Source organism: Tamandua tetradactyla, chromosome 18 (assembly GCF_023851605.1).
Source record: "Tamandua tetradactyla isolate mTamTet1 chromosome 18, mTamTet1.pri, whole genome shotgun sequence".
Classification (NCBI taxonomy): Eukaryota; Metazoa; Chordata; class Mammalia; order Pilosa; family Myrmecophagidae; genus Tamandua; species Tamandua tetradactyla.
The window spans coordinates 40,253,678-40,280,781 of record NC_135344.1 but is presented as its reverse complement, the minus strand read 5'-3'; the positions used below and the strand labels follow the sequence as shown (position 1 = coordinate 40,280,781).

At 36.0% G+C, this 27,104-nt stretch overlaps 1 protein-coding gene across 2 annotated transcripts in view; it reads right to left on the bottom strand.

Moving 5' to 3' along the window:
- The window catches only part of RIT2 (Ras like without CAAX 2), a 418,989-nt gene that overhangs the window by 306,131 nt on the left and 85,754 nt on the right, over window positions 1–27,104 (bottom strand). For both annotated transcript variants that reach the window (XM_077135583.1, XM_077135582.1), the window contains one exon: window positions 11,044–11,100. In XM_077135583.1, the coding sequence (XP_076991698.1) occupies window positions 11,044–11,100 (57 nt within the window). The remainder of the gene's footprint in view (window positions 1–11,043; window positions 11,101–27,104) is intronic.

Sequence of the window (27,104 nt, the reverse complement as noted above, 5' to 3'; positions counted from 1 at the left end):
CAATATATAGGGGAGATGTGGTTCCTGCCTTCATAACAACTGGGGATACAAAGAAAAAAAACAGCAAAATGTTTAACGCAAAATTCAATATTATTAAGGAAACAAGCTAAGTGCTGATATAGGGAATAAATTTGTACGTTGCACCTACACGTGAGTGTGTTGGAAGGTGTCTCTGTTCTTATGTTAGTTAATTTAGATAAGGCAATGGAAGAAGAAAGGTCAAAGAAAGAGGCAATATACAAGCTGAGACTTTAAGAATGAAGAAAGCAGAAGGAAAATATTCATGGTAGAAGAAAGCATGTTGTTGAAAGTCCAAAGGCAGGGAAGGGCCCCCCGAGTCATATTTAAGTAACTGAAGGGAGACCAGTGTGACTGAAGCAAAACAGAAAAGAGGTGGCACAGGATGAACAAGGAAGGAGAATCAGAGCCAAGTGTGAAGGAAGAATTCAATTTATGATCTACCAATCTGCATTAATTTCATGATAGCCTATCATGTTTAATGTAACAGAGTCACTAATAATTTTAATTCTACAAGTTCAGTTTACAAGCCTTGATTGCCTTCAAGTATTACACTGTAGCACTTATTCTACTTGGGAGTGACCTCATGCCAGATCTCATGGCTGTCCCTTCAGTGCTGTTCTGTAGACCACAGCTCTGTGATTGCTCCACAGAATAAATGGATGCATTAATCTATGCTAATATATAAATGACTTCTAATGACTGGGAATTACCTCTCCCAGGAGCATTCACATTTCAAAAGGGATTTTCTGGAGAGACAAAGGAATGACTCTGTAGGTGTATATTTTAGACACTCAGCAGGCTATATTAGTGTGCTCCAAACACACTATTTTCCTAATAGCCTTAGCTTAGGAACTGTGAATCTCTCCAGAAACACTAGGGATATATATGCTTGATGTGGTACATTAGTCCCACACTAGTTTAATCGTGTTGATATTTTTCATGTTCCATGCATTGCAGTGCACTAACAGTCATTGGGCCTGATGCTCTCTACAAATGAGCTGTCTACTTTGTCCATGCACTTTGCCACTTACACGAGGTCCTTGTTTTTTCAAGCCTTCCAAATCATTCAGGAAGATTTAACTGTATATATGGTATTTCATTCTTTTCCAGTAGAGCTTGTTACAGTCCTTACCAATTGCTCAGGGAGAATATAAATCTTTCAGATGAGTACATTATGCAGTATTCATGGCTTGTAAGTGAAATTGGAGGGCTAAAACACTGAAAGCGGAAAAGCATTCACAGTTGAGTCAATTACAAGAATATGTACAATTGTGTTCCTCGAAAATAGGTTATACAGTAGAGTTGGAAATCTGCTGGTCTCATGAATTCCTGAACATTGAACGAATTGAATATATATTTGGGCAGGTGAGGTAATAAAGTGATAACTGATTCCTGAATTGTTAAAGCTATTTTCTTTCTATAGGAAAAGCAACCAAAGAAATATTGGATAGGTCCTTGAGGTTAGTTTACTCTAATAAAATTGTTTGCTTACTTGTATAAGGACATAAAGTCATCTTAATACAATGAGAAAAAATAAAGATAAAGAGATAGAGGGATAAGAGGTGCAAGAGCAGTTCAGTGGTAGAGTTCTCACCTGCCATGTGGGAGACCCGGGTTTGATAACCCAGTCTACGTACTTCCTCCCAAAAAGCAAATGAAAACAAACAAAATTTCAACAAATGGTGCCATAATAATGGGCAGCTTACATGGAAAAATACTGAAATGTGACTCTGCCATACAGCATACAAAAAAAAAAAACAGAGCGAGAGATATAGGGATATTAACTCCTAGAGACAGATGAAATAAAATTAGGAAAGTTCATTGAAGACAGAATCCCTGCCTTCTTGGTCACTAAAATAGCGAGGCCTTGTACAATGCCTGGCATATAGTGAATATCCAACAAATATTTAAATGAATTAATATTAAATGGAGAAGAAGAAGTGGAAATAGAAGAAATAATAGTTGACATTAGCATGGTGTTTTTAATTTTTTCAAAGACTCTTTTTCTAATAATGATGTCAGGCCAATAAATAGAAATTAACATACACAGAAAATTTCTACTAAAGGCCACTAAAATATCTTTGACTAACTCTTAGTTTAATTTACCCCAGGACTCTAAATTTAGCTGTAGCAAATTCTAAAAAAAAAAAAAGTCATACTTTCCAATGTATTTGTTCTTACCTTTATTTTCACTCAGTAAATATTTATTACCTACTATATGTTAGCTATTCTGTTATACTCTGGGATACACTGCTGAATAATATACTGGGGGCTACTACCTTCATGACACTTTAATTAAACAGATAACTACCCATATAACTATTTAATTACATAGAGATAAATAATATTAAGGAGAAATTTAAGGTTCTGAAAGAATACATGAAAGAGGACTTTTCTTATTTTGGATAGTAAAAGAGGTCTCTTTTGAGTAAGCAATATTTAAACTGAAATTTGACAAAAAGTGAATGTAATCTGGCAAAGACGGAGGTTGGAGAGTGTGCTGGTTTGAATCTGTGGTGGACCCAGAAAAGCCATGTCCTTTAATCCTCATTCAATATTGCAAGATGGGAACATTTTGATTGTTCCCATGGAGAAGTGATCCACCCAACTGCCCAATTGTGGGTGGTAACTTTTGATTAGATGATTTTCATGGAGGTGTATCTCTACCCATTGAAGGTGGAGTTGCTTACTGGAATCTTTTAAAAGAGGAAACATTTTGGAGAGAGTCCCTTTTTGTAGAGCTGCGAGAAAGCCAGCAGACACTGCCATGTTCTCCATGTGCCCTTCCAGCTGAGAGGGAAACATTAAACTTCCTCAGCCTTCTTGAACCAAGGCATCTTTCTCTGGATGCCTTAAATTGGACATTTTATAGACTTGTTTTAATTGGGTCATTTTCTCGGCCTTAGAACTGTAAACTAGCAACTTAACAAATTCCCCTTTTTAAAAGCCATTCTGTTTCTGGTATATTGCATTCTGGCAGCTAGCAAACTAGAACAGATTTTGGTACCTAAGGAGTGGGGTGCTGTTACGGTTTGCAAATATCAAACATGTCGGAGTGGCTTTTTAAATGGATAAGGTGAAGACATTGGAGGAGTTGTGAGAAGCTTGATAGAGAAGGCCTAGAATGCTTAGAAGAAACTGTTGGTAGAAATGTGGACTCTAAAGATACCTCTGATCAGGCTCTAGACAGAAATGAGGTGTGTGCTATTGCAGACTGGAAGGAAGCCAATCCTTGTTTTAAAACAGCAGATAATCTGGCAAAACTGACTAGTGGCTTTGGCTAGAAGGCATATTTTAAAAGCCATTAACTTGAATATTTAGCAGAAGGGATCTCCAAATTAAATGTGGAAAGTACAGCCTGGTGTCCCCTTGCAGCTTATAGTGAAATGTGACAGGAAAGAGATAAGCTGAGAACTGAACTCTTGGGTACAAAGAAACCAGAAGTTGATGTTCTGGAGAATTCTGGGCTTCCTGGAGGAGACACCCTAGAGAAAAGTGCCCCACATGAGGATGTGACCAAATGTGAAACCAGTCAACCATTTCAGAGAAAGCCAGGATAAGACATGGAGTTATCCAGGAAGGATTTGTGGAAACTTCTTATGTCTGATGGGTACAATCCAAGGCTACTGCATAGAAAGCCAACGAGAGTGCTGTGGGACCTGTATAAACAGAGCAACTGCCAGTCTGTACTGGGGGGTTCAGAGAAGGGACACACTGGAGGAAAAATAACTTCAGAGGCAAAACCATTGAGGCTGGGATTTGGAGTCAAGAAGACTTGGGCCAGGAGAGCAGACCCACCCAAGCATGTGGAGAGGGTGAGTTTGCCCCAAAGGCAGAGGATGGGCCTTCCATCTGGTTGCAGTGGAAGAATCATGCTGCCTCAGGCCTTGGAGAGGGTGAAGCACATTCCTTGGGGTTTGGGGAGAGAGCCTGGCTGCCACCACATGGAGGGGTTGAGCGTGTACCCTGGAGATGGGAGAGAGCCTGGGTGCAGCCTCGATGCTTGGAGAAGGTGGAGCCAAGAAAAAAGAGGTCTCCCCAGTGTCCCCCAAGGTTGTATTTGGAGAGAGGCAAGCCACTGCATAGGCCCTTGGAAAGGGTGGAATTGCTGCTTTCTAAAACCCCGAAGATAAATGACTCTCAGACCTTAAAATCTAATGGACTTGGCCCTGCAGGTTTTTCAAACTGCTTGGATTCGGTGACCTCTATGTTCCTTCCTCCCTATGGAAATGGGTATATTTATCCTATGAATGTTCCTCTTTTGTATGTTGGCAGTAAATAACTTGTTGTGAGTTTTACAGGTCCAGAGCCAGAGGAGATTTTGCCTTAGGACAGACCATTCCTGTAACTAACTTTGATGAGATTTTATGCTGTTTCTAACTTTGTATTTGTATGAATACAGAAATGGTTTTCTAATACTGTCATGGAATGAATGTAATTTGCATTTGGAAAAGACCATGTCTTTTTGGGGTCCAAAGGGTGGAGTGTGCCGGTTTGTTCTGTGGTGGACCCCAGAAAAGCCATGTCCTTTAATCTTCATTCATTATTGCTGGATGGGAACATTTTGATAGTTCCCATGGAGGGGAGACCCACCCAATTGTGGGTGGTAACTTTTGATTAGATGACTTCCATGGAGGTGTATCTCCACCCATTGAAGGTGGAGTTGCTTATTGGAATCCTTTAAAAGAGGAAACATTTTGGAGAGAGTCCCTTTTTGTAGAGCCACGAGAAAGCCAGCAGACGCTGCCATGTTTGCCATGTACCCTTCTAGCTGAGAGGGAAACACTGAACTTCACTGGCCTTCTTGAACCAAGGTATCTTTCTCTGGATGCCTTAAATTGGACATTTTATAGACTTGTTTTAATTGGGACATTTTCTCGGCCTTAGAACTATAAACTAGCAACTTACTAAATTCCCCTTTTTAAAAGCCATTAATTTCTGGTATATTGCATTCCTGCAGCTAGCAAACTAGAACAGGGAGTTAAGAGTATTATCGGCAGAAGGATGTAAATGCCCTAAGGGAGCAAGGGACTTAACTAGCTTGGGGACCACCCCAAAAAAGTAGATGTAGCTGAAAACCAAAAAGTTGGAAGCAGCAAGTATGGAAACTGGAGAGGTAAATAGTGGCAGGATTATGGGAGCCTTCACTTTATGCTTAGAATTTTGTTCTTTATCATAAAAACAACTGAGAAGCTTTTTAGTAGATATTAAAGTAGCCTAAATTTGTATTTATAAAGACATTTGTGGGTTCCATGTAAAAACTACTTAGAAGGTCTAGTCCACATTGAAGATGGGGTGACTTAGATCAAGATGACAGCAGAGGTGAGGGAGAGATGGCGACAAGTTCAATACATATTTAGAACATAGAAACAGCACAGCTTGTTGAATGACTTAATATAAGAGAACGCAAAGCAGATATCGAGGATTATTATTGGGTTCCTGGCATAAGATCTTGGTAAATGAAGATGCCTTACCACGATGAGAAAAGTCTACTTCGGAGAATGATTAGTTAACATTTAGCCATGTTTACTTTTGACTGCCTTGAAGTGATCTCAATGAAAAGTAGGCAATCAGCAATAGTCATCTTTATCTCAGAGCTGAGGACAAGGCTGCAGATATCTAAACTCCTAACTTGGTCCATAAAATTTTCAAGATGAGATCTCTGACAATCTCTTCAGCTCTCTCTTGCCACCCTCTGCATTATGCCATTCACTTTCCTCTTGGAAATTCTGGTTCCAAAAAAATGTCCAATCTCAGTCACATGCTGTGTTGCCCTGCTCTAGTGACTGTGTTTTTTGTTCTTCTGAGAATAACTATTTTTCTGTCTTCTTCACTTGTTTAATTCCTATACACCCTTCAAAAATCAGTGCAGGGAGAGCCACAGTGGCTCAGCAAGGAGAGTTCTTCCCTACCATGCTGAAGACCTGGGTTTGATTCCCAGTGCTTGCTCATACAAAAAAATAATAATAATAATCAGTGCAAAGAGCATTTCTCTTCTCTTAAAGCATTTCTTGCCCTTTTCCTTCAAGGGAGAAGATACCTATGTTGTCTGTGCTGATTAGAAACTGTTATGTACCCCACAAGAGCCATGTTCTTAAAATACTAATCCAATCTTGTGAGGGGAGTAGCCCTTTTGATTAGATTTGTTTTGGGTAGAGTCTTTTGATTAGATTTTTGCACAGCTGTATGACCCTGCCCATTGAAAGTGAATCTTGATTACTTTACTGGGGTCCTTTAAAAGGGAAAATATTTTGGAGAAAGCTCAGATGTAGATATTTGGAGACCCCAGCACACATCACTATGTGCCTTCCCATGAGATGCTAAGCAAGCCAAAATAGATTTTGGTACCAGATAAGCAGGGCAGGGTGCTGCAGTTTGTAAATACCATACATGTTGGAAAGGCTTTTTAACTTGATAAGGGGAAGATTTTGGAAGAATTGTGATGAGTTTAATAGGAAAGGCTTAGAATGTTTTAAAGAGACTATTGATAGAAATATGGATTTAAAAGATATTTCCAATGAGGCTTCACATAGAAATGATGAATGTGTCACTGCAAACTGGAAGGAAGCTGATCCTTATTTTACAATGGCAAAGAATTTGGCAAAATTGAGTTCCATGTTGGTTGGGAGGGAGAATTTAAAAGCAATGAGCTGGGATACTTTGTTGAAGAAATGAGACATGAAAGGGATAAACTAAGTACTGAAATCCTGAGTACAAAGGAACCAGAAATTGATGGTCTGGAAAATTCTGGGCTTGCAAAAAGTGAGACCCCAAAGGCTAGGGTAGCACATGAGGATTTAACCACACATGGAACCAGTTAATCATTTCAGAAAAAGCCAGGTTTGGAGATGGAGTTGCCCAGAAAGGATTTGTGGAAGGTTCTATTGTCTGATGGCTCTGATCTCTGTATGTTACATGCTAAATGAACAATTTTTTTGTGAGATCTGTATAAACAGAACTACTGCAAGTCTGGACTAAAAGGGACAGAAAAAGGACAGACTGAAGGAAAAATGACTTCAAAGGCAGAATCTTGGAAGCTAAGGTTTTAAGCCAAGGAATCTCAAGGAAAGAGAGCAAACCCACCCATCCACATGGAAAGTGTGAGTTTTCCCCAAAGGCAGAGGGCAGGCCTTCTGCCTCTATGTTCAGGACAAGTTTTGGTATCACAGGCCTAAGAGAGGGTGGAGCACATTCCTTGAGGATTGGGGGGAGCCTTGCTGCCACCTCACTGTTCTGAGGGGATTGAGTGTGTGCCTCTGAGATGGAAGACAGACCTGATGCTGTCCTGATACTTGGAGAGAATGGAGCCAAGTAGAAGGTAGTCTCCCCAAAGTTCCCCAAGGTTGCAATTCTCACGCCAGCATTTAAAGAGAACAGGGCCTCTTAATAAGCTTTTGGAATGGGTGGGACTGCTACTCTCCCAAGCCCTGAGGATGATAAATGATTCACAGACTTCGAAATCTAATGGGGTTTGCCCTGCAGGTTTTTGGAACTGTTTGGGTCTGGTGACCCCTGTTTTCCTTTCAATATCTCCCTATGGTAATGGGAATGTTTATCCTATGACTATCCCACCTTTGTATAATGGAAGCATATAACTTGTTCAGACTTTCACAGGTCAACAGCCAGAGGAGATTTTTGCCTTAGGATGGACCACATCTGTAACTGACTTTGATTAGATTTTGTACTGCTTCTCACTTGGTATTGTATTTGTATTATTACTGAAATGGTTTAAGGCTTTGTAATATTGTGATAGAATGAACATATTTGTATATGGAAAGAACATGTCTTCTTGTAGTTCAGAGGGTAGAATGTACTGGTTTAAAACCGTTATGTACCCCCAGAAAAGCAACATTCTTTTAGTCCAAATTCAGTCTTATGGGGGAAGACTATTGCTTAGGTGGAACCTTTTGGCTAGGTTATTTCTACGAAACTGTCAACATGCCCATTCAAGGTGGGTCTTGATTAGTTTATTATAGTCTTTCAAAAGGGGAAACATTTTGGCAAAAACTCAATTGCAGATATTTGGACAGCCCAGAAGACGTTACCACGTGTCTTCCCATGAGATGTTAAACAAACCAAAACACTCTCCCTCTTCTTTACCCTATGCCCTTCTATTTCATGAACTCATGATGCTGTCTTGTTTGCTTATTTACCTTCTCTAATAGATTATTAGTGCTTTGATAGCAGAGACTTTTTAAAATCTCTATATATCCCACATCTATCTTGGAACTTGGAACATAATAGGTGCTATGTACAAATATGGCTAAGTCTTATAGACATCAAGGGAAAGGATGCTAAGACAGCAGTCTTTGACAATTATAGGCAATTATCCCTAGTCACAAATACGACTTTATCAAAGTTATGATATTCTTGTAACTCAGAGGGATTATAAATTCTTCAGAGTTCAGAATTTTCTGGCCAGTACCAAATATCTTATTCAGAACAAGCTACTTGGGATTCTCTATCTTGCTTCCATTTGTATTCATTTTCTAAGTGAAGTAACATGGTTTTCTACACTTACATTTCTGCATTCCCCAGATTACCAGTAAGTATGAACAGAAGGAATCCTCAACATATCAAGACGTCAGTAACCAATACTGGTACTCTTTCATTGTACACTTGAACTAAAATATATAGACTACAAATGAGAATCTGATATTTATATTCTTTAAGAAAAGGGATATCATTTCTAATGCAGAAAAATATTCAACAATTTGATTTCTAATACATTTCAATTCACATTGCATTATAATTATGTACAATAATTTTAAGCAGTATGCAATGAGACTAAAGGGGCAGAGCAAAAACACAATTTTCTGCTGCATTTTCACAAAAGTCTTCAAGAAATCTAGAGTTCTCTGAAAAATGTCCTCACAGAAGAACTTCTGAGTTCTATAACAGATGCAGGAATTTCTGGAATTTTGAAACTGTCACCAAGTAAATAAGAAGAGTAGTTACTCCTTTAGGAGAAACATTAGTATAGTATCTCTAATTCTTGTTAGTTATAAAGGGAATCTAGGCTTTCAGAAATGATAGAGATTTGACAGAACATAATTCTAAGCTAAACACAAGCAAGAAAGAAACACTGTTCAAATCTTTTAAAAATTTCAGGGAAAATCTATCAAAAACCTTAGTCAATAGGATGACAGTCTGGACACATATTGAAAAACATTTACTTTCAATATTCATTTCAATTCCTTTGAAAAATATTCTTATCTAAACTGTGCAATAAGCACCCTTGATTGGTGTTCTTATTGTCTAATTTGTATGATTTATAAATTGCACTAATATGAATTTCCTCTTGAAGGGTCATTAAGTGAGCTAGACTGAGTTACAGTTATGTAGCCTTAGCAGAAGAAAAGTAAATTATTTGGGTCTTTCACCTTTTCCAGCAGGGTAGCAATGGAAAACTGTTAACCAATGTTCCCTTAGAGAAGTGAAGAAATGAAGTGATGGAAAATTGAACTGAAAGTAATAAAGTGTTCTGTGCCTCCATTTTAAAACATCTTTCCTTAAAGCTATTTTATTTACTGCTAGATAAAGGTATGATTTCAGCTATCAGTTAGTAGCAAATGTCCATTTAGGTTAATCTCAAATGACTGATGTGCCTCATGATATGTAAAGGAGTCATCATCACATACTTCTCATTTCTTCCTCTTGAAGAAGCCATTTATGATTTATTCACATCTGTTGCACTATTCAGACTATTAGAAGTGAGAGGTGAGTGAGCAAGAGGCAGATTTTTGAAACACTATGTTTATAAAGCTTAAAAACTGGACTATATGAACAACAGAATGAATTTGCGGCTTTTTAGATGATATATTCTACTGTTGAACTTGACCAAGATTAAAGATTGAGAGCTTTTTCTCAGAGGTTTTCCCTCTTCTATAACTCATAGCTGGTGATACAAAGTAACTGATATTCCAGAATCAAGATTTTTAAAACGTGGGTTTAGATTATTAAACAAGTAGTCTAGCTAATCACTTCTAAAACTTTACAGAGTAATATTTTCTTTTCAGAACCAAAACTCAACTCCTTGTGGAAGTCCTTCTTGATTAGCGACATATTAATAGCCCACAGTTAAATCTTACTAATTTGCCACAGTTGATGAGAAGGTTTTACTGCATTATTGAACATTTAAAAAAAAAACTATATTTTATTCATTTCAACAATAGCTTTCAATAAAATGTCCTGGAGGAGTTTCAGGAAGAAACAGAGGATAACTATATGCAGGATAAAATGTTATATTTTAAGGCTTTGAACTGAAATTGTTTCATAAGCAGAATAGAAATTAGAAGATCTTACCCACCAGGAGTGGGGACAGGAGATATTCAAGCTAAGGGAATAAACAGAGTAAGTAACAGGGTATACACTAAGTTGCTCACAGTCCAGTCAAGTAGTCAGCCATTAGAGGTTCAGAAGCTACCTGCTTCTCTCTCCTACGAAATAACATGTATTTGTATTTCCAGTGTCAATGTGTTTTTAAACAAAGAATGTTATGGCACTTTGCTTGGTAATTGTCAACCTATTCCATTAAGTAGCTCTTTGAATGAGTAAAGTTATTTCAAGACATACTTTCTGCTTTGAGGAAGAAAACTTTTATTGTGCCTTTTCCAAACATTACATTAATATTCTTAAGTAATTCTACAATAGAAGATTCAGAGATTGATAAAAATGAATAAATATCCAAATAAGCAAATAATTATACCAGTTATATTTTCCAAAGAACAGTTTTTTAAATGCAGGTACATCTGATCCATTAGTGGATACTGAGATCAACTTAATAAATACCAATCACCACTGCCCAGAAAGAAACAGAATGGGATAGAAAAGCGCAGAGTGCATGACACAAGAACTAAGGGAAAATATTATTTCTGGAAACTTTTAATTTGGTAGCTTATATATTATACACATATATTGTACATATATAAATGGTTCATATTTGTAATTGTGTCATATTTGTAAGCCACTTATTTGGAGCTTCTATATTTGGACAAAAGGAAAAAAGAGGCTTTTACTCACCTATTGTGGGGTCATGATAATCAGGGAACTGATGACTAATAAACTGCATTGTCATTGCTGAAAGAATAAAAGGTAAAAATAAATTCAATTTAATAAAAATTCACCAATTCATCAATGAAGGTCACAAACTTTAACAGGATATATAACTTATTTGTGTTAATATTTCATAATATGAATCACCAAATGATAATAATGAAGACAAAATATAGAGGGAAAAATGTGTGAGATAAGTCAGATATTTCCCTGGAATAAATATGTTGAATTTTTAAGTATATTAAAATAAAAATAAGAAGGTTCTTATTGACCTAATGAGAATGTAAACTAGCTGTATAATCCTTGTTGGCTTGCTGTGGTTCAATAGTTGGTATAGAGGGGGTAGGTCTGTTCACTAAAGGACCTGTAAATTTGCTGGGACTTTCCTTATCTTTAAAATGAGGAGATAATCTCTGAGCTCCCTGATAATTATAAAGGTGTGTTATTATATGATTTTTTATTCTTAGTCAACTTTTCTCAGTTTAAGTAATCTCAGTCACTTTTATTTTGCCCAACCCATGCTATTTACAAATGTTTACAAATTTTCATTTTTTTCTGTGCCCTCCAAATTCTCTGCATTCTTACCAAATCAATGATTTTGTAAAACATTTGCAGTGTTTCTATTATAGAGATATTTCCTTATGCAAATTTCCATTTTTGGAGACGAAGAATTCTGAAGTGAAGGATCAAGCATTGGAAGGGAAAAATAAAGATTTTCTTTCTTTTCTTATTATCTAGGGTTATGTTCATACACGTATGCATACAGAATGTACTTCAGTAACTGCTCAGAGCAGGGTTAATCCATTAAATTCAACAAACATATACAAGCCACTAGTCTAACCTACTGAGAAATGCAAAGAAATGAAACTTGACCCAGTGGAAGATAATTTCTGTTTAACGTGTTAACAGGTGCTTAGCACCCATTTTTGCACTGACTGAGGATGTTATCACAAGAAATTATTCCTTAGTTTGGCAGTTCAAGGGCAAATTTTTGAAATGCAAATCAAAATCTTTTACAGATAGCCTCAGGAGTTAGAATATTTCAGCAATCCAACCTAAAGTTTATGAAGTGGCATCAAAGATACTAGGAGAAATTGGAAAATATTTTTCTGAGTTTTAAAATATAATCACTCATGAGTGGTATTTCTTGTCCTCTGGCTGGCTTGCTCTCAAATTAACCACAGGGGTCAGAGGCCTGCCCTCCTAGTGCACAATTTTGGCTAATCAGTCATCTCAATTTCAAAGGTAAGTCAGAATCAGTAAATTTAAAATTATAATCAGATGATTCTTACTCCAGCCCACTTAAACTAAAAATATAGAAAGAAACCTATTCCCTAATGTGATTAACAGCCTTACCATCATGCACCTTATCATAGTTTTTTTAGGCTAAAATTTTGAAGATGTCTTTGAACCCTTCCTCTCTCGTGCTCCACCCCCACCCCATCCAATCAGTCACTACGAACTTTCTATTTTATTTCAAAAATATCTTTCAAATATACCTCCATTCTTTCAGGCATTATTCTGATTCAGAATCCTGTATTTCTCTTGAAAATCTTTATTACAGTGGACTTTAAAATGTTTTCTATATAACAATTTCATTTTCTTTCCCTTCCATTTGATCTTTCACAATGGCACCACAATAATCATTTAAACAAAATTCATGTCACTCATATGCTAGCAACTATTTAGACCACCATACACAATCATTAACATGACATGCTAGTAAACGTGATCTTTGGTAAAACAGCCTCATCTTATCTTTTCAGTCTCAACTTCTCCTACTCTCAAAAAATGTATTCTGTGTTCTCAGATTTACAGAAGTTCTTTCCCTCCATGAACATGCCTTTATCCCTTATGGCTGAGAAGAGGCTTTTACCGTTTCCTCCATTTTTATATCCTAACAATTCATATCTCTGTTCAAATGTCAATGATTCACTCAAACACATTTAAACTTTTTATTTACCAAGTGCCAGTACATGATAGTCATGGAGGATATCAAGACATAGTAGACAACGTTGTGTATAATTATGGGTTAAGTACCTTAGACCTGGGAAGAAGTTTTGCATGTGAAAGAACTGTGGAACAGGTTTAAAGCAAAGATATATAAACATTTTATGAAGTGCCAGACTTTTGTGGATATTAAACTGGAGAATCACACAACCAGTCTCAAAAATAAATAAATCAGTCAAGGATTTACCTATTGCAGTTATTTATAAGAATACCTAACATATATTTAGATGATAGAGTTTGTACTTTATTGGAAACCTGCTGCTTATTGTATAATTGAAAAAGCACCTTAATTCTCAAATCCTCTGACATACCACTGAGACAGAACTAAAGAAAAGGGAGCCAACAGAGCTCTGTTCTAGAACTTTAAAAGATAACTGTAGAAAAATTGATTTGTAAAAGTTTCTTTTGTGTTTTACAAAGTGGATGTCTGATGGAACATCTACGAGCTATTTTCCTTTGCAAAGTAATATGTAAAACAAATATTAAAAAAAAAAAACACTTCTTAAATATCTACCAAGTTCAATGTTAGACACAACCAGCCAAATATGCAAGACTGGGGAATAAACACTATTTTTATGATGTACGGGTTTTCATCCTCAGAAATTTAGGATTCTATCATTCTTTGCTGAACAGTCAAAGCTTGAGAAATTCAAATATTGCATCTATGTCTCTATTCAGAGATTTCAGTTGTATTGACTCCATAATACAGTGGTTCCTAAGAAGCTAAAGAAAAACAGGTCTATGTCTTCCTTCTAAGATATGTCCTCAAATACACTCACACACATACTATTGAAGGACATATAGGAATCAATAGGCCTCATGTAATAACATCTGCCTTAGCAGATACCAACATAAGTCAGCAATCAGCATTCTGATGGGAAAGAAGGGATAACCATGAACAATGCAATTTCAGAGAATCTGGAACCCCCATCTCAGACATTCTTATCATGCAACTTAGGTGTTAAATCCTTACCATCTATGTTTTTAAAATGCAAGTACACCTTTGGAGGAGTAATACATAAAGCTCCTAATACTTGAGTATAAACCAGTTAAATGAACCAAGTAATAATGTCCACCTGACAATATGGACTGTATCTGAAAATATGTTCAGGAAAGAAACAACAAAGCAGGACAAGATAGTATTGAAAATAAATTTTGGGAATACTCATCCTAGAACTTAGCCTAAGTGAGGCTTTGCTGTTCTATGAAAGTTCAGTAAGTCATCTCTGAAAATTTCAGAGAGGACAGTCTCCCATCGAGGCCATGACAACTTCACAACCACTTAAGAAAATGTGCTAAGTCAATAGACTCAGGACAGTTTGCTGGGATTACCAGAAATTACTGTATTTCAATGATGGAGAAACCTGTTTACATGGGTGTATTTGAAGTGGTTAGACATTTTCTACACAGTACTGAACCTCTGGATGATATCATGATGCATTTACTGTACTCAAGGATTCACTCACCGACAAGATCATCGCCAACAACACTTAGCAGTTCATGTCAAAGAAGACTTAACACCCAAGTCAGCAGGAGGCCATGGATGTTAGCCAGGAAGAACTGGGATGTGAAAAGTTGGGATGATGAGAAGTCAGCTCAAGAAATGGTTGACTGATACTCAAGTAAGTTAGAGCACTGAATCTATGAAAATTACCGCATTCAGTAACTGTTAAAAAAGGCTGAAAAAGTGATCAGACTTTGTCTAGATAGACAAATGAAGCTGATCTGGATAGGACTAAGGTAAATCACAATATTGGGTAAAAGATGATATGGCTTTTATTTTCACACTTCAACCTCTGTGCGAGACCAAGGGGAAAGATGTTTATTTGGAGCAAAATTAATACTGAGTAGCACATTATCTAATTTAACTTATATAGTCAGTTTACTTGAACACCATAATTACATGGAATCTCAGAAAGGGCATGAGATCTTGTTGGTTTTGTACAGCTAAGTGTGATACCTGATATATATCAGAGTAATTTGGACAGTGAAGAAAAACAGTGCTTACAAAGTGGGGCTGGGGAGAAAGGAAGAAATATTCAACTTCTCCATCTGGGGAATTCCTGATATTCTTACAAGAAGTGGGGACAACCAATTCAAGAGACTGAGCTCTCAATCTCGGGACTCACCCCTATGAAGCTTATTCCTGCAAAGGAGTGACTAAGCTTACTGATAACTATGCCTAAGAGTCACCCCTGGAGAGCCTCTTTTGTTGCTTAGATGTGGCCTAAGCCAACTTGGCAGGTAAATGCATCGCCCTGTCCCCCTAAGTGGGAAATGACTCCCAGGTGTGTAAATATCCCTGGCAGTGTGGGACCTCACTCCTGGCAATGAGCCAGGACCCAGGAGCAGGGGAATGAGAAAATCTTCTTGACCAAAAGAGGGAAGAGAGAAATGAGACAAAATAAAGTCTCAGTGGCTGAAAGATTTCTAACAGAGTCAGGAGACTGTCTTGGAGATTATTCTTACGCATTATGTAGATATTCCTTTTTAGTTAATGGTGCATTGGAGTGGCTGGAGGGAAGTACCTGAAATTGCTGAACTCTGTTTCAGTAGCCTTAATTCTTGAAGAAGACTGTTTACTATACAGGTTTTACAATGTGATGGTGACTGTGAAAATCTTGTGTTGGCTGCTCCATTTATCCAGAATATGGAGAGATAAGTAAAAAATTAAGGATAAAATATAAATAAATAATAAGGGGAGGTAAAGGGTAAAATTCAGTGGATTGAAATACTGTGGGGCAATCAGAGGGAGTGGTAAGGGGTATGGATATATGAGTTCTTTTTTTTTCTTGTTATTTCCTTTTCTAGAGTGAAGCAAATGTTCTAAAAAATGATCTTGGTGATGAATACACAATGAGATGATGAGAGCCACTGATTGTAGAATATGATTGGATTGTACATGTGTGGATATTTTCAATAAAAATATTTTTAAAAATAATAAAAATTTAAAAATTAAAAAAAAAGAAGTGGGTGAATCTCATGAAGTATTTTAGACTCCTAGAGTAAAACAGAATTATGAGTATGAATCAGGTGAATACTGGTATTCAACCACTGAATCTTTACATCAGAGTGAAGCCATAAAGCAGTTATTTGTTCCATAAAGGTTTTGTTCCATGTTGGTTAGGTATGTAAATTTTATATTCTTTCACCTTGCTAAGTTATTTTGTTTGAGTTATTTTTATCATTGATTGTACAGGTGCTTCCATATGTACTATCATATCATCTGCAAACTTCTGTTGTATGTGTGCATTCATTGGTTAGTCCATTTGAAACAATATAACAGTAGTGAAGATATCTGTCATTTCTAACTTGTTTGTGACCTTAGTGAGAATAACTTTTTTCTTTTTTGTCCCCACTAAATAAGATACAGGTTTAAGTATTGAACTATATTTATATACATAGTCATGTTATGGAGGTAGCCATTCATTTCTATTTTCCTGAAATCTTTAATAAGGAAAAAAGATTATACTTTTTCAAAGGCATTTCAGTAATAGAAAGATAATTATATGTTTTTTCTCCTTAGAATTATTAATGTGGTGACCAATATTGATAGACCTCCAAATATTAAGACATCCTTCAATCAAGGTTCAAAATCTATTGAAAATAGAGTGTTTTTAGTCACACTCTTTTTTTGTTATTAGAGAAATCATAGATTTACAGAAAAATCATGCAAAAATGCAGTTTCCCATATACCACTCAATTATTAACAACTTGCATTAGTGCACATTTGTTATAATTCATGAAAGAATATATTTATAATAGAACTATGCTTTAATTTAGGGTTCATTCTTTGTCCTGTACAATCTTGGGTTTTTTCACAAATTTTTATTCTAGAAACATAAATGCAACCTAAAATTTCCCCCTTTTAATCACATTCAAATATATAATTCAGTGTTGTTAATTACATTCACAATATTGTATTATCATCACCTCCATCCATTACCAAAACTTTTCCATCAACCCAAATAGAAACTGTATATTTTAAGCCTCAACTTCCCATTCCCTATTTCTACCCTGTCCCCTGGTAATCTATATTCTAGATTCTGATTCTATGAATTTGTTTAATCTAATTATTTCATTTCAGTGAGATCATATGACATTTGTACTTTTGCATCTGGCTTTTTCACTCAACATGGCATCTTCAAGGGTCACCTTTGTCCTCACATGTATCAGAATGTCATTACTTTGTGCTTATATACCATAATTTCTTTATCCATTCACTGGTTGATAGACACTCAGATTGCTTCCATCTTTTGGTAAATGTAATAATGTTTTATTTTCTTAATGAGTTGCTACAGCCTATTGGCTAATATACTAAGATTTTCAAATTATTATCCATAAGTGATATTGCAGTTTTCTTTGGGGGGATATCTTTATCGGCATTAGTTATCAATGTTGTATGTGTTTTATAAAATAATTTTGGAAGTTTTCATTTATTTTTTATGCTCTAGCATAATTTTTCTAACATTGGAACTATCTGATCTTTAAAAGTTTGGTAGAATCCCCTGTGAAACATGTGGGCCTTATGTTGATTTTTTTAATAGGGTTAATTAATAATGTTTCCTTGTTTCTTCTATGCAATTTAGTATCTTTAAGCTTTCTAATTCTACAGGAAAAAAATTGGAAAATTATATTATCCTAAGAAATTAGCCATTTTATTTAGGTTTCCGATCTTATTTTCAAGTAGATGTGCCAACATATTTCATGTTTTAAATTTCTACCATATTAATAGCTATTTTCTCTTATAATTTTTCATTCATGCTCTCTCCTATTTAATTTGACTAAATTAACTAGTGGTTTGTCTATTTTATTTTTCAAACAATCATCATTTTATTTCATCATCATTACTATCATAATCATCATTCCTAATTTTATTTGCTGTACTTTTCTGCTTTTCCCATTGTTATTTATGTATTGCGATTCTTTAGATTTATTTCTTTGCTTTTTTCCTAGCTCATGCATTTTTACTTCAAAGCATTTATTTTCATTCTTTTAAGTTTATTTTGATTAAATTCATAATTTTATTAATATTGTCTTCTGCTCTCTATTTTAAATTTACCTATATATTATGGTATTATTTTCTTGAAATTTTATAATTTCTCTTTTCATTTCTCCTTTCACCTGAGTGATACACAAACTTACCAATCACTTATTTAGGTACTTTTAGCATTATTTTGCATGTATATATTCTTTTTTTTTGGCATGGGCAGGCACCAGGAACCAAACCGTGTGTATATCTTTATTCTTAACTGTAATATTTTCATTGTAGATTATAGTTTTTATTATTAACATTGTCCTTGTTTCATATAATTCTTTTTGTCTACTTTGGTATAAAGTAATTCCTGTTTTATTTTTGTTTTAATGTGCCTAGTTTAAATTTGCCCATTCTTTTATGTTTATGATCTTTTAAGTTAATGTGTTTGGGGGTTCTTTTCTGTACCATATAGAGTTAAATTTTGTTTTAGAACCAATTTACATAGAGCCCCTTTAATAGGTAAGTTAAGACCATTCACATTTGCCTACTCTTCTTCACCTATTTCCCTACCTATGCTGTATTCTTAGTTTTACAATTACATATATTATATCTTCACCATTAGTCCTTTTGCCAACATTTTCTCAGTCATCTTTTAGGTGGATGTTGCTTATTTTTCAGGAAACTTCTTTAAAGGTGTTCATGGGTACAGTGTTTCCATAGGTCTTCCCCATTCAAAACTGTTTCCTTGTAGCCTTGATACTTGGAAGGCAGCTTGGGTGGATATAAAATGCTTGGTCTCCAGCAGTGAAACACCAAATTCCAGACATCTTTTTAGTATTTTGGTAGTATTAGACTCTTTCTTTCTGAGGATGATTTTACCTGTGCTTCATTAAGTATTTCACTTACCTCTCCTATTTTACACAGAGTATTTTAAATCTTCACTGTCTTCACACTCTATAATCACTGGCTTGTAATGGCAGTGAAAGTTCTGTTGAAATTCAGTTTTATTTCTCTGCTTACAAGTAATTTGATATTTATGTTGTGAATCACATATAATTTTGTCTTCAATGTTGGTATTATGGCTTTGGGTCAGGATTCACAGAGAAATTCAGATTCAAGTGGATTCCAAGGTCTCCAATTCATTTCTCATTGAGCATTAAATTTTGAATGTATAAGGTGGAGGCAACAAAATTCATGAGCTGTACATCACTGTAGCTTAGTGACAGAAATGAGCAGTAAATTTTTCTGACTGAGAATTTAGGTCAAATATGACCTAAAGGTAGTATATTTAGTTTTTCTTCCAATGGTATCTATGCAATGAATTACTTTAACTGGATGACTAGAAATGCATTAATATAAGGAAGGCAGAGAGAGGAGTGCAAAAAGGATGTCACGCAATTACACTTTGATCAAAGTCACTTTGAATAACCAAAAAATGTACTGTCCACTTCAAATGATTTTCCAGTTCACCCACAAAACACTTACTATGCGCTACATACTGGATAATTAACACCAAATTAATAAGTTGAGCCCTTTGAATGTGTTATATTCAAAACCCATTTTATGCCTCCTGAATCAGAAAATTAGGGTGCCTGCATGTATCAGTGTGGGGTGGGGAGAGGTTGACAGAAATGGTTACCCTGCCATTAGTAGAATGCATAAGAAAACTATTTTCTGACTTTGTGTAAAAGGGGATTTACCAATATCTGAGGAAAACTGCAGTTTCTTTTCACAAATATTTATTTTTTACTCATGTCAAAGCACAATGCAGAGGTGGGAAGAACTGAAGGCTCCATTCCATGGAGTCATTCAGGGGCCCAGGATCCTTCCAGGTAACTCTGCCACACCTCAGGCCTCCATGATCTACACTGGATTCTTTATATCAAACTGGCAGAGGAGTTAAAAGAAAGAATTCATGGAGGACTCCCTGAGAGATATCTAGGGAAAAACTCCGTATGTTACCTGTATCCATTCTCAGAATTCAGTTACCTGAGTATCTAACTGCTATGAGGCTGGGCTCTATGTTAGTAGGAAAAGAAAATGGGTTTTAGTGAACACAAAGCAGGCTCTAGCATATGAATTCTTTAGCTAGGCAATGTGGCTGAAATGATAGAGTAGGAGCCTTTTCAGCCCAGTTCTGTGTGACCATCATGAAAAAATCTGGGAAAAGAAATAGCAATAGGAAATTTGTGCCATTCCATACACATAAGTGTTTCTCATTGTGACAGTCTTTCACTGGCTTTATAAATGCAAAGAAAATGCACAATGTGTGTGCATACAGAAACCATTTGAAGATCAGAAAAATAGAAGCACCTGTTGTAAATTTAATAAAAATAATTAAGGATAGAAATAAAGAATATTTGATGGACTCAAATAGCTTCTGTATTTTGCTTTCTGAAATTATAATTAGTGAGCAACCTTTCATAACAAAAGAATCCTCTTTTGTCTCTTCAGAAATGGACATTTACTTAATTTTAAACTGTAAAAACCATCAGAAAGTACCTGATGGATTCCATATCAAAGATTTTTTTTCCTTCATTAGTGGCCATACTGTTAACATATGTTATGTAAATGTAGTGTTTACCCAGACATTTTAAAATATTCATTGAATGCATACAATAAATAAGGGCCAATTGCATCATAAATGTTCTCAAAAAAGGAGTGGTGAGAGATTAAAAACACTCATTTTTAAAGCAAACTCATTGCATCATAAATGTTCTCAAAAAAGGAGTGGTGAGAGATTAAAAACACTCATTTTTAAAGCAAACCCATTTGATAGGATTTATTCCTCTTTTTCATGCATATGTTTTTTATTTAAATTTCCATTTTATTATTCGGATATTCCAATTTACTATTAGCTTTAAAGTTGCATTTAAATCAACTGTTTCCTATTTTACAAAAATCAGTATTAAACCATCGAATTCACCTAACTGAAAAATCTGACAATATTATATATTACTCCTCTTGGATTCTCAGTGGTATTTAGCCAGAGGCAGAAAATGTCAGTTACAAAAAAGGAAAATTATAAAAAGAAAGGAGTTATTTTCTATAACAAAGATTAAAATACTGTTAAAATCACACTACTTTATTATTATTATTTCCCCCTCAAAGAAATTTAAGATTTATGGGAAGTTTTAAACAGACACACTCTGAAGAATGATACAATTTAATAACAGAGAAATAGAGGTTGATAATTCACTGTTCTTTTGGGACTTAATGGCCTGTCTGTGAATTGCAAATGGTGAAATGGGTGTCTGGGATTTAGTCCCATTCCTCTTGTGTGTGTGTTGTGTGTGTGTGTGTGTGTGTGTGTGTGTGTGTGTGTGTGCGTGCACGCTCACGCGCTTGGAAAATTACTTAACCTCCCATGGCTCAGTTTTCTCCTCTACAAAATGAGAAGAGGGAGGAAAGATTTTATTTAAATCTGCATCCACATTAAGCATTCTTCAATTCCTCTGTCTTCTTTATTACATCATCACTATCACCATCATCATTCATTCTTCAACTATTTAGAATCTGGTTGCTATTATATCCCTTCCACTTCCAGCTTCTGTCTTACTCATCTTATTTTGACGCTGCTGGCCTCCTGGGAGTTTTACAAACCCTCTAGGCATGCTCCTTCCCAAATGCTACTAGTGGTGCTCCTCTTAGGGCAAGCCCCTCTTCCTGGAATGCTCTTCTCCCAGATAACTGCTTGGCTTGTTTGCTTACCTCTTTCAGATTATAACTCACATGCGGCTTCCTTTAGGAGGCTTTCCCTCACTACTGTATTTATAATCAGAGTCCATTTCTGCTGGCTGGAAATCCCTCTCTCCCTCCTTCCTTCATTTGCTCACATATTCAAAAACATTCATCATATGAAAGACTTTGCTTTAGTTTTTTTGGGACACATCAGTGAACAAAACAATAAAACCTTTGTCCTCTAGGGGCTTGTGTTCTAGATGAAGATGGGGAGTTTGAGAGGGATACAAACTATAAAATATATACACACATATTTTAGATAGTGACAACTGCTAGGGAAAAATACTTTTTTTTACAGGAAACATTAAAATACAAAAATGCATTACATTCCTGGTGCCTGTCCATGAAAACAAAAAAAAATTCAGTAAGATGAAAGTTTGTGGAAGAAATGTTATGGATATACATTTTTTAATTGGTAATAGTATCAATTACTATGTTATTTATGTCACAGTAGATAAGAAATGTAGCATTTTTTGTTTAAAGCATCATAAGTTTTAATAAACTGGGGAATCATATCCTCTAAAACAATTGAAATTTAGCATGAAATTTTTAGATATAAATCTTTAAGTGTGTAAGTGGGTACCTAATCTTTCAAAAGTCCTATAGGGTATATTTTAACAAAAATGTTTTTAAGATCTCTGAATTAACTTGACCAGGATGAAAGAACTATAAAAGAATAAATCATGGGATTCAAACTTAACAGGTCATAGTACTCCAAAGTCAGATGCTTTCCATTGTTAATTGTTTGCCATTAATTCCTCTTTCTTAACAAATTTGTGCTCTGTGATAGGTAGTTCATGATAATTGCTGAATGATAGAATGGATGTATGAGAAGAGAATTGTTTCTCTTAATGAATAAATTAATGAATGCATCTAAAATTATCTCTTGACTTGAGTCAAACTCAAGTAAAATGGTTCATAGTCATCATTTGCTCATCAAGACCCACATTTATAAACATTTTCTAAATTGTGTTGGGGTGAGGGGCAGGAATAAGTTCATGAGAAACCAAAGCATGGGATATTTCACAAGGAGGGCATGCCTGAAGGAAGCACAGCTGTGGGGCACCCTGGCAGCCATCTAGCTGATCATCTTGAATGTGCTGAGATGGCCACCAACCTGGAATGTCTCCAGAAGGGAATAATAGGATACTTTTAAAATCGAGGTAGTAGGAAGGTGTTAAGAATAATGGTAAAATAAGGTCTTCGTGGAGTTTGACCAAGACTACCAATGGCTTCATCCATTTCTCTTTGCACATTTTAGTTTTGAAGAGGCTGAACTGTGGTGTAGAATAAAAGAATGCCAAATTGGGTGAAGAGAATCCTAATTTCCACAGTAATGTCATCTTTTTTTTTTCTTAGTAATGAACTTCTAACATGACAGGGGTTCTCTTCTTTCTTCTCTAGGGGCCCAACTGGTTCTACAACTTTATAAAATTAATATTTAGAAAGGGGTATTCAGAACAACTTGTCGGGTGTCATTATGGTAATGCTTGGTGAATTATGCCAAATCAAAAATACATTCCCACATATTTATATTACAAAGCATGTAACTCAGTAACCCAAGCAAGAAAGATAGTCAGAGCTAACCTACACCTACAATTGTCAGATTTTCTCCATCAATTATTATTTTCTCACAATAAAACTATCATAATTCAAAGGGAAACAGTTAACCTGAGCATGTAATTTAATTTGCTCATTTATTCATAAAATATTTATTACAGGCCTCCTATATGTTTTCATATGTTTCTTGGTAACTGATGTTAAGTAAGAGAGGGTTGAGATTTAGGGATTGAAGGACAGATTAGAAAATGGAGCCATTTAGTTGGGAGATCAGTTTTAAATTAGAGAGCTTGATGGTAGAGGCAACTTTTGCTGTTCTCCATTTCCCTTAGGTTTCCCCTTCTATGAAACATTCCCTTCACTAAGCTTTCTCTTTCTCTCCCCCTCAGACCACTACTAACTGAAAGAAACTGTGCTTTCCAGGACTTCAAAAAAATCTATTCATCTTTACTGACTGATTTTAAAGGAAGATTGATGGGACACAAAAAGAAGCAACGAATATTAAAACTCAGTATTTGGGTGGGCCGCGGTGGCTCAGCGGGCAAAGTGCTTGCCTGCTATGCCGGAGGACCTCGGTTCGATTCCCGGCCCCAGCCCATGTAACAAAAACGGAGAAACAGAATACAATAAAACAAGAAAATGTTTAAAAATGTTTCCCTTTCTTCCTTCCTTCCTTCCTTCTATCCTTCCTTCCTTCTCTCTGTCTTTCCTTTAAAAAAAAAAAAAAAAAAAAAAAAAAAACTCAGTATTACTAGTCATTACTTATTTGCTCTCTATGCTGACAGTTTGTTTTATATTCAATAAAACAAAGAAGAAAAATAGACATTTTCATCAATTCTTTCTCAAGCATTTTATCGTATATTCTCCTCAGGTAAATGAAACACCGCTGATGCCTTGCCTGCCTGGACCAACACAAGTAGTGTATATTTCTCTTTAGCTCCATCCTGAGAGCATGACAGTTAATGAGGCAATTATAGGAGCCTCATTCATGTAAATGGGTGGTGGTACCCACAGATAATTCTGGACTGCTCAGGTTTCAGAATGTGTATGATCTGTCACAGACATTATCATAGGCATTAATAACTAGCGTAGCCCAGAGTTGATATTCTTATTTGCCATAATAAGAGTTTACTTTCCCTTTGTACCCTAATCCTGTAGTGAAAATATCTTCTGGCATTTCATGTTAACTGACTGACAATACATTATACCTTTGGGCTGAGATTTTTCCTTTCCTAGGTTTAAAAGAAAATTCCCAAAAACTAAAATACCAGTGACTTAAATATTATTATTCTACTTGCTAAGCATTTTAGTTTATTTGATGGATTTCCACCCTCTTCTTAAAAATGCTGTACTGTACAGAGATGTAGGCCAACTTACAGGCTCATCAGTCACCTACTGACCAGGAGGCACTGAAGGGCACGAACAACTTTTTCTTTACCCATAATAACTCTCTCTTTCCTGCCTGAAATTTTCTATTTAGTACCTTGTGCCTTGAATGTTTTTTTAGGTCCCTGGACTTCCTTTTTAAGACTGTATTAGCTTCTCTCAGATTTCACAGTTCTTCAAGATGCAATTGATGCCCCAGCAAGGGAGAAAAGCTCTGAAAGGGGGGATGGGCTGTATTTGGATTAAAGGCACAATTTTTCCAAGGCCTTATACATTAATAATTCTAACAATTACAATAATCTTGATAATAACACTATACCTTTTATAGAATACTTTTTGGTTATATATTATTTTGTATACATTTCTTTTTATAACAAATGTGAAGTTCAGAGGACATCAATTTAAAGGCGATGTTTTACAGGCTGGGGGTCAGAAGCAAGATTTAGAGCAATCCTGACTGACTGGAAGGATGAGACAAACCCAGAAATATGAATGGCAACAAGTCAATGCAAAAGTCTTACATTTGAATTCAAATAATTATTTTTACAATTACAAAAGTCCAGAACCGGTTGGATCTATGACATGTTTGATTTTTAAAAGGCTTGGAAGTTATGGCTAGGACTACAAATTTATCTGATACAGCACAAAATTTGAAGTAGATGTTCAATTTAGGGCAGACTGTGAATACATTATTAGATTTCAACATGGCATTGCTCGGTTCTCTATATTGGTAGTGTTGTAGTACACGTGGACATTTAGTCTACTGGCTGATTCAGCAACTGGGGCTTGCTTACATTTAGCCCATGTGGCAATATGCTTAGGCCTTGGACACAACCCTGAGAGGAGCTGTGCCTAGAGTTAGGCTGCTTCTGATACCCTGTACATGGCTGGCAGGCCTGGACCCTGGCTCCCTGGTGACTGGCAGTGTGGTGGCCAGAAGATTACAGGTGCTTGCTCAGTCAACATTTACTGAACTGAATTGTGTCTTTGCTTTCTAGGGCAGTGGTTATCAAAGTACGATCAGATGACCTCTATGGGTCTATAAGGCCTTTCACAGTGTTCGAAAGTCCTCCCTTTTTCAACTTCGTATCTGTGTGAAACTGTATTTTATTAATATACTCAACTAAAACAACATGCTATAGCATTCAGAAGCAGATATGAGAATCTGTTTAATAGGCTAGGCACCTTTGGATGAGAAACAATGTCATTCTTTTCACTTAATAGTTTTGTTGTTTCAAAAGTGCAGTTTTTTTTTAAAGCTATGTTACTTATGTTAATGTATTTGATTATTTTTAAGTGAATTAGTAAATATTATCTTTTCTTAGTTTTAATTTATAATGTGGTAAATAGTAAAAAAAAAAATAAATAGCCCACATAGAGAATTTCCAGGGAGGGTGGAAAAGTAAGGAGTTCCACGAATGACTAACAGCTAGAAAACTGTCAGGAATTGTCTGAAACAATTGTTCCAGGGCTCTGGAGGCAAGAATAACACTGTACATCATCTAGGGAAGAGCAGAGGGAAGAGGATGATAAACTGTGGTAAAGAGCTGTGAGTAGCTCACTCTGCACAGCAGCTGCCAGTGCTCATCCAAGACTCACCTAGCAGGCCTCAGGATCCAGGCCCAGGCTAGCTGCTGTTGACAGAAAAAGATATAATAATTGTCTTCCCCAAAGATGAGGGGTAGAGGAGAAGACACCACTGACTACAAGATCTTGGCTTTTTTTTTTTTTTTTTTATGCTGTATGGCAAGGTCACATTTCATTCTTTTCCCATGTGAATATCCTTTTATTGTAATTGTAACACCATTTTGTTGAATTTTTGTTGCTTGTTTGTTTTTGCTTGTTTGTTTTTTGGAAAGTGCATGGTCCAGGAATGAAAACCGGGTCTCTCTCATGACAGGCGAGAATTCTACCACTGAACTACCCTTGCACACCCTGATCTTGGCTTTTGATCAGAGAACTCAGAGTGCTGGGTCCCATTTCTAAGCTACTGTTTCAACCCACCCCAAATAAAGGCACAACAGTGATAGCCACTCTTTCAACCCTGGTGGACTGAGGCAGTGGATTTTAAAGGCATACTGCCTCCTAGGACTGTGGAGAACAGTGTGATGAAGGGTGCCATCTTATGGGAAAGCTAGGAAAGCACGGCTTGGGGAAAACATCAAAAAGTCTTCTGGCATCTTTCCTGACCCTCTCACCAAGTCGCTGTGGAGTTGGTCTGTACCACATTTGTAGGTCTATGGCCCTGTTTGGGCTAGAAAATATTAACTTGGGAAAGTTCTCTCCAGGATGACCATCCTTTTAGAATTTTCCCTCAACAAAAGCAGAAAAAGTCAATGAAAGGAGTGTAAGG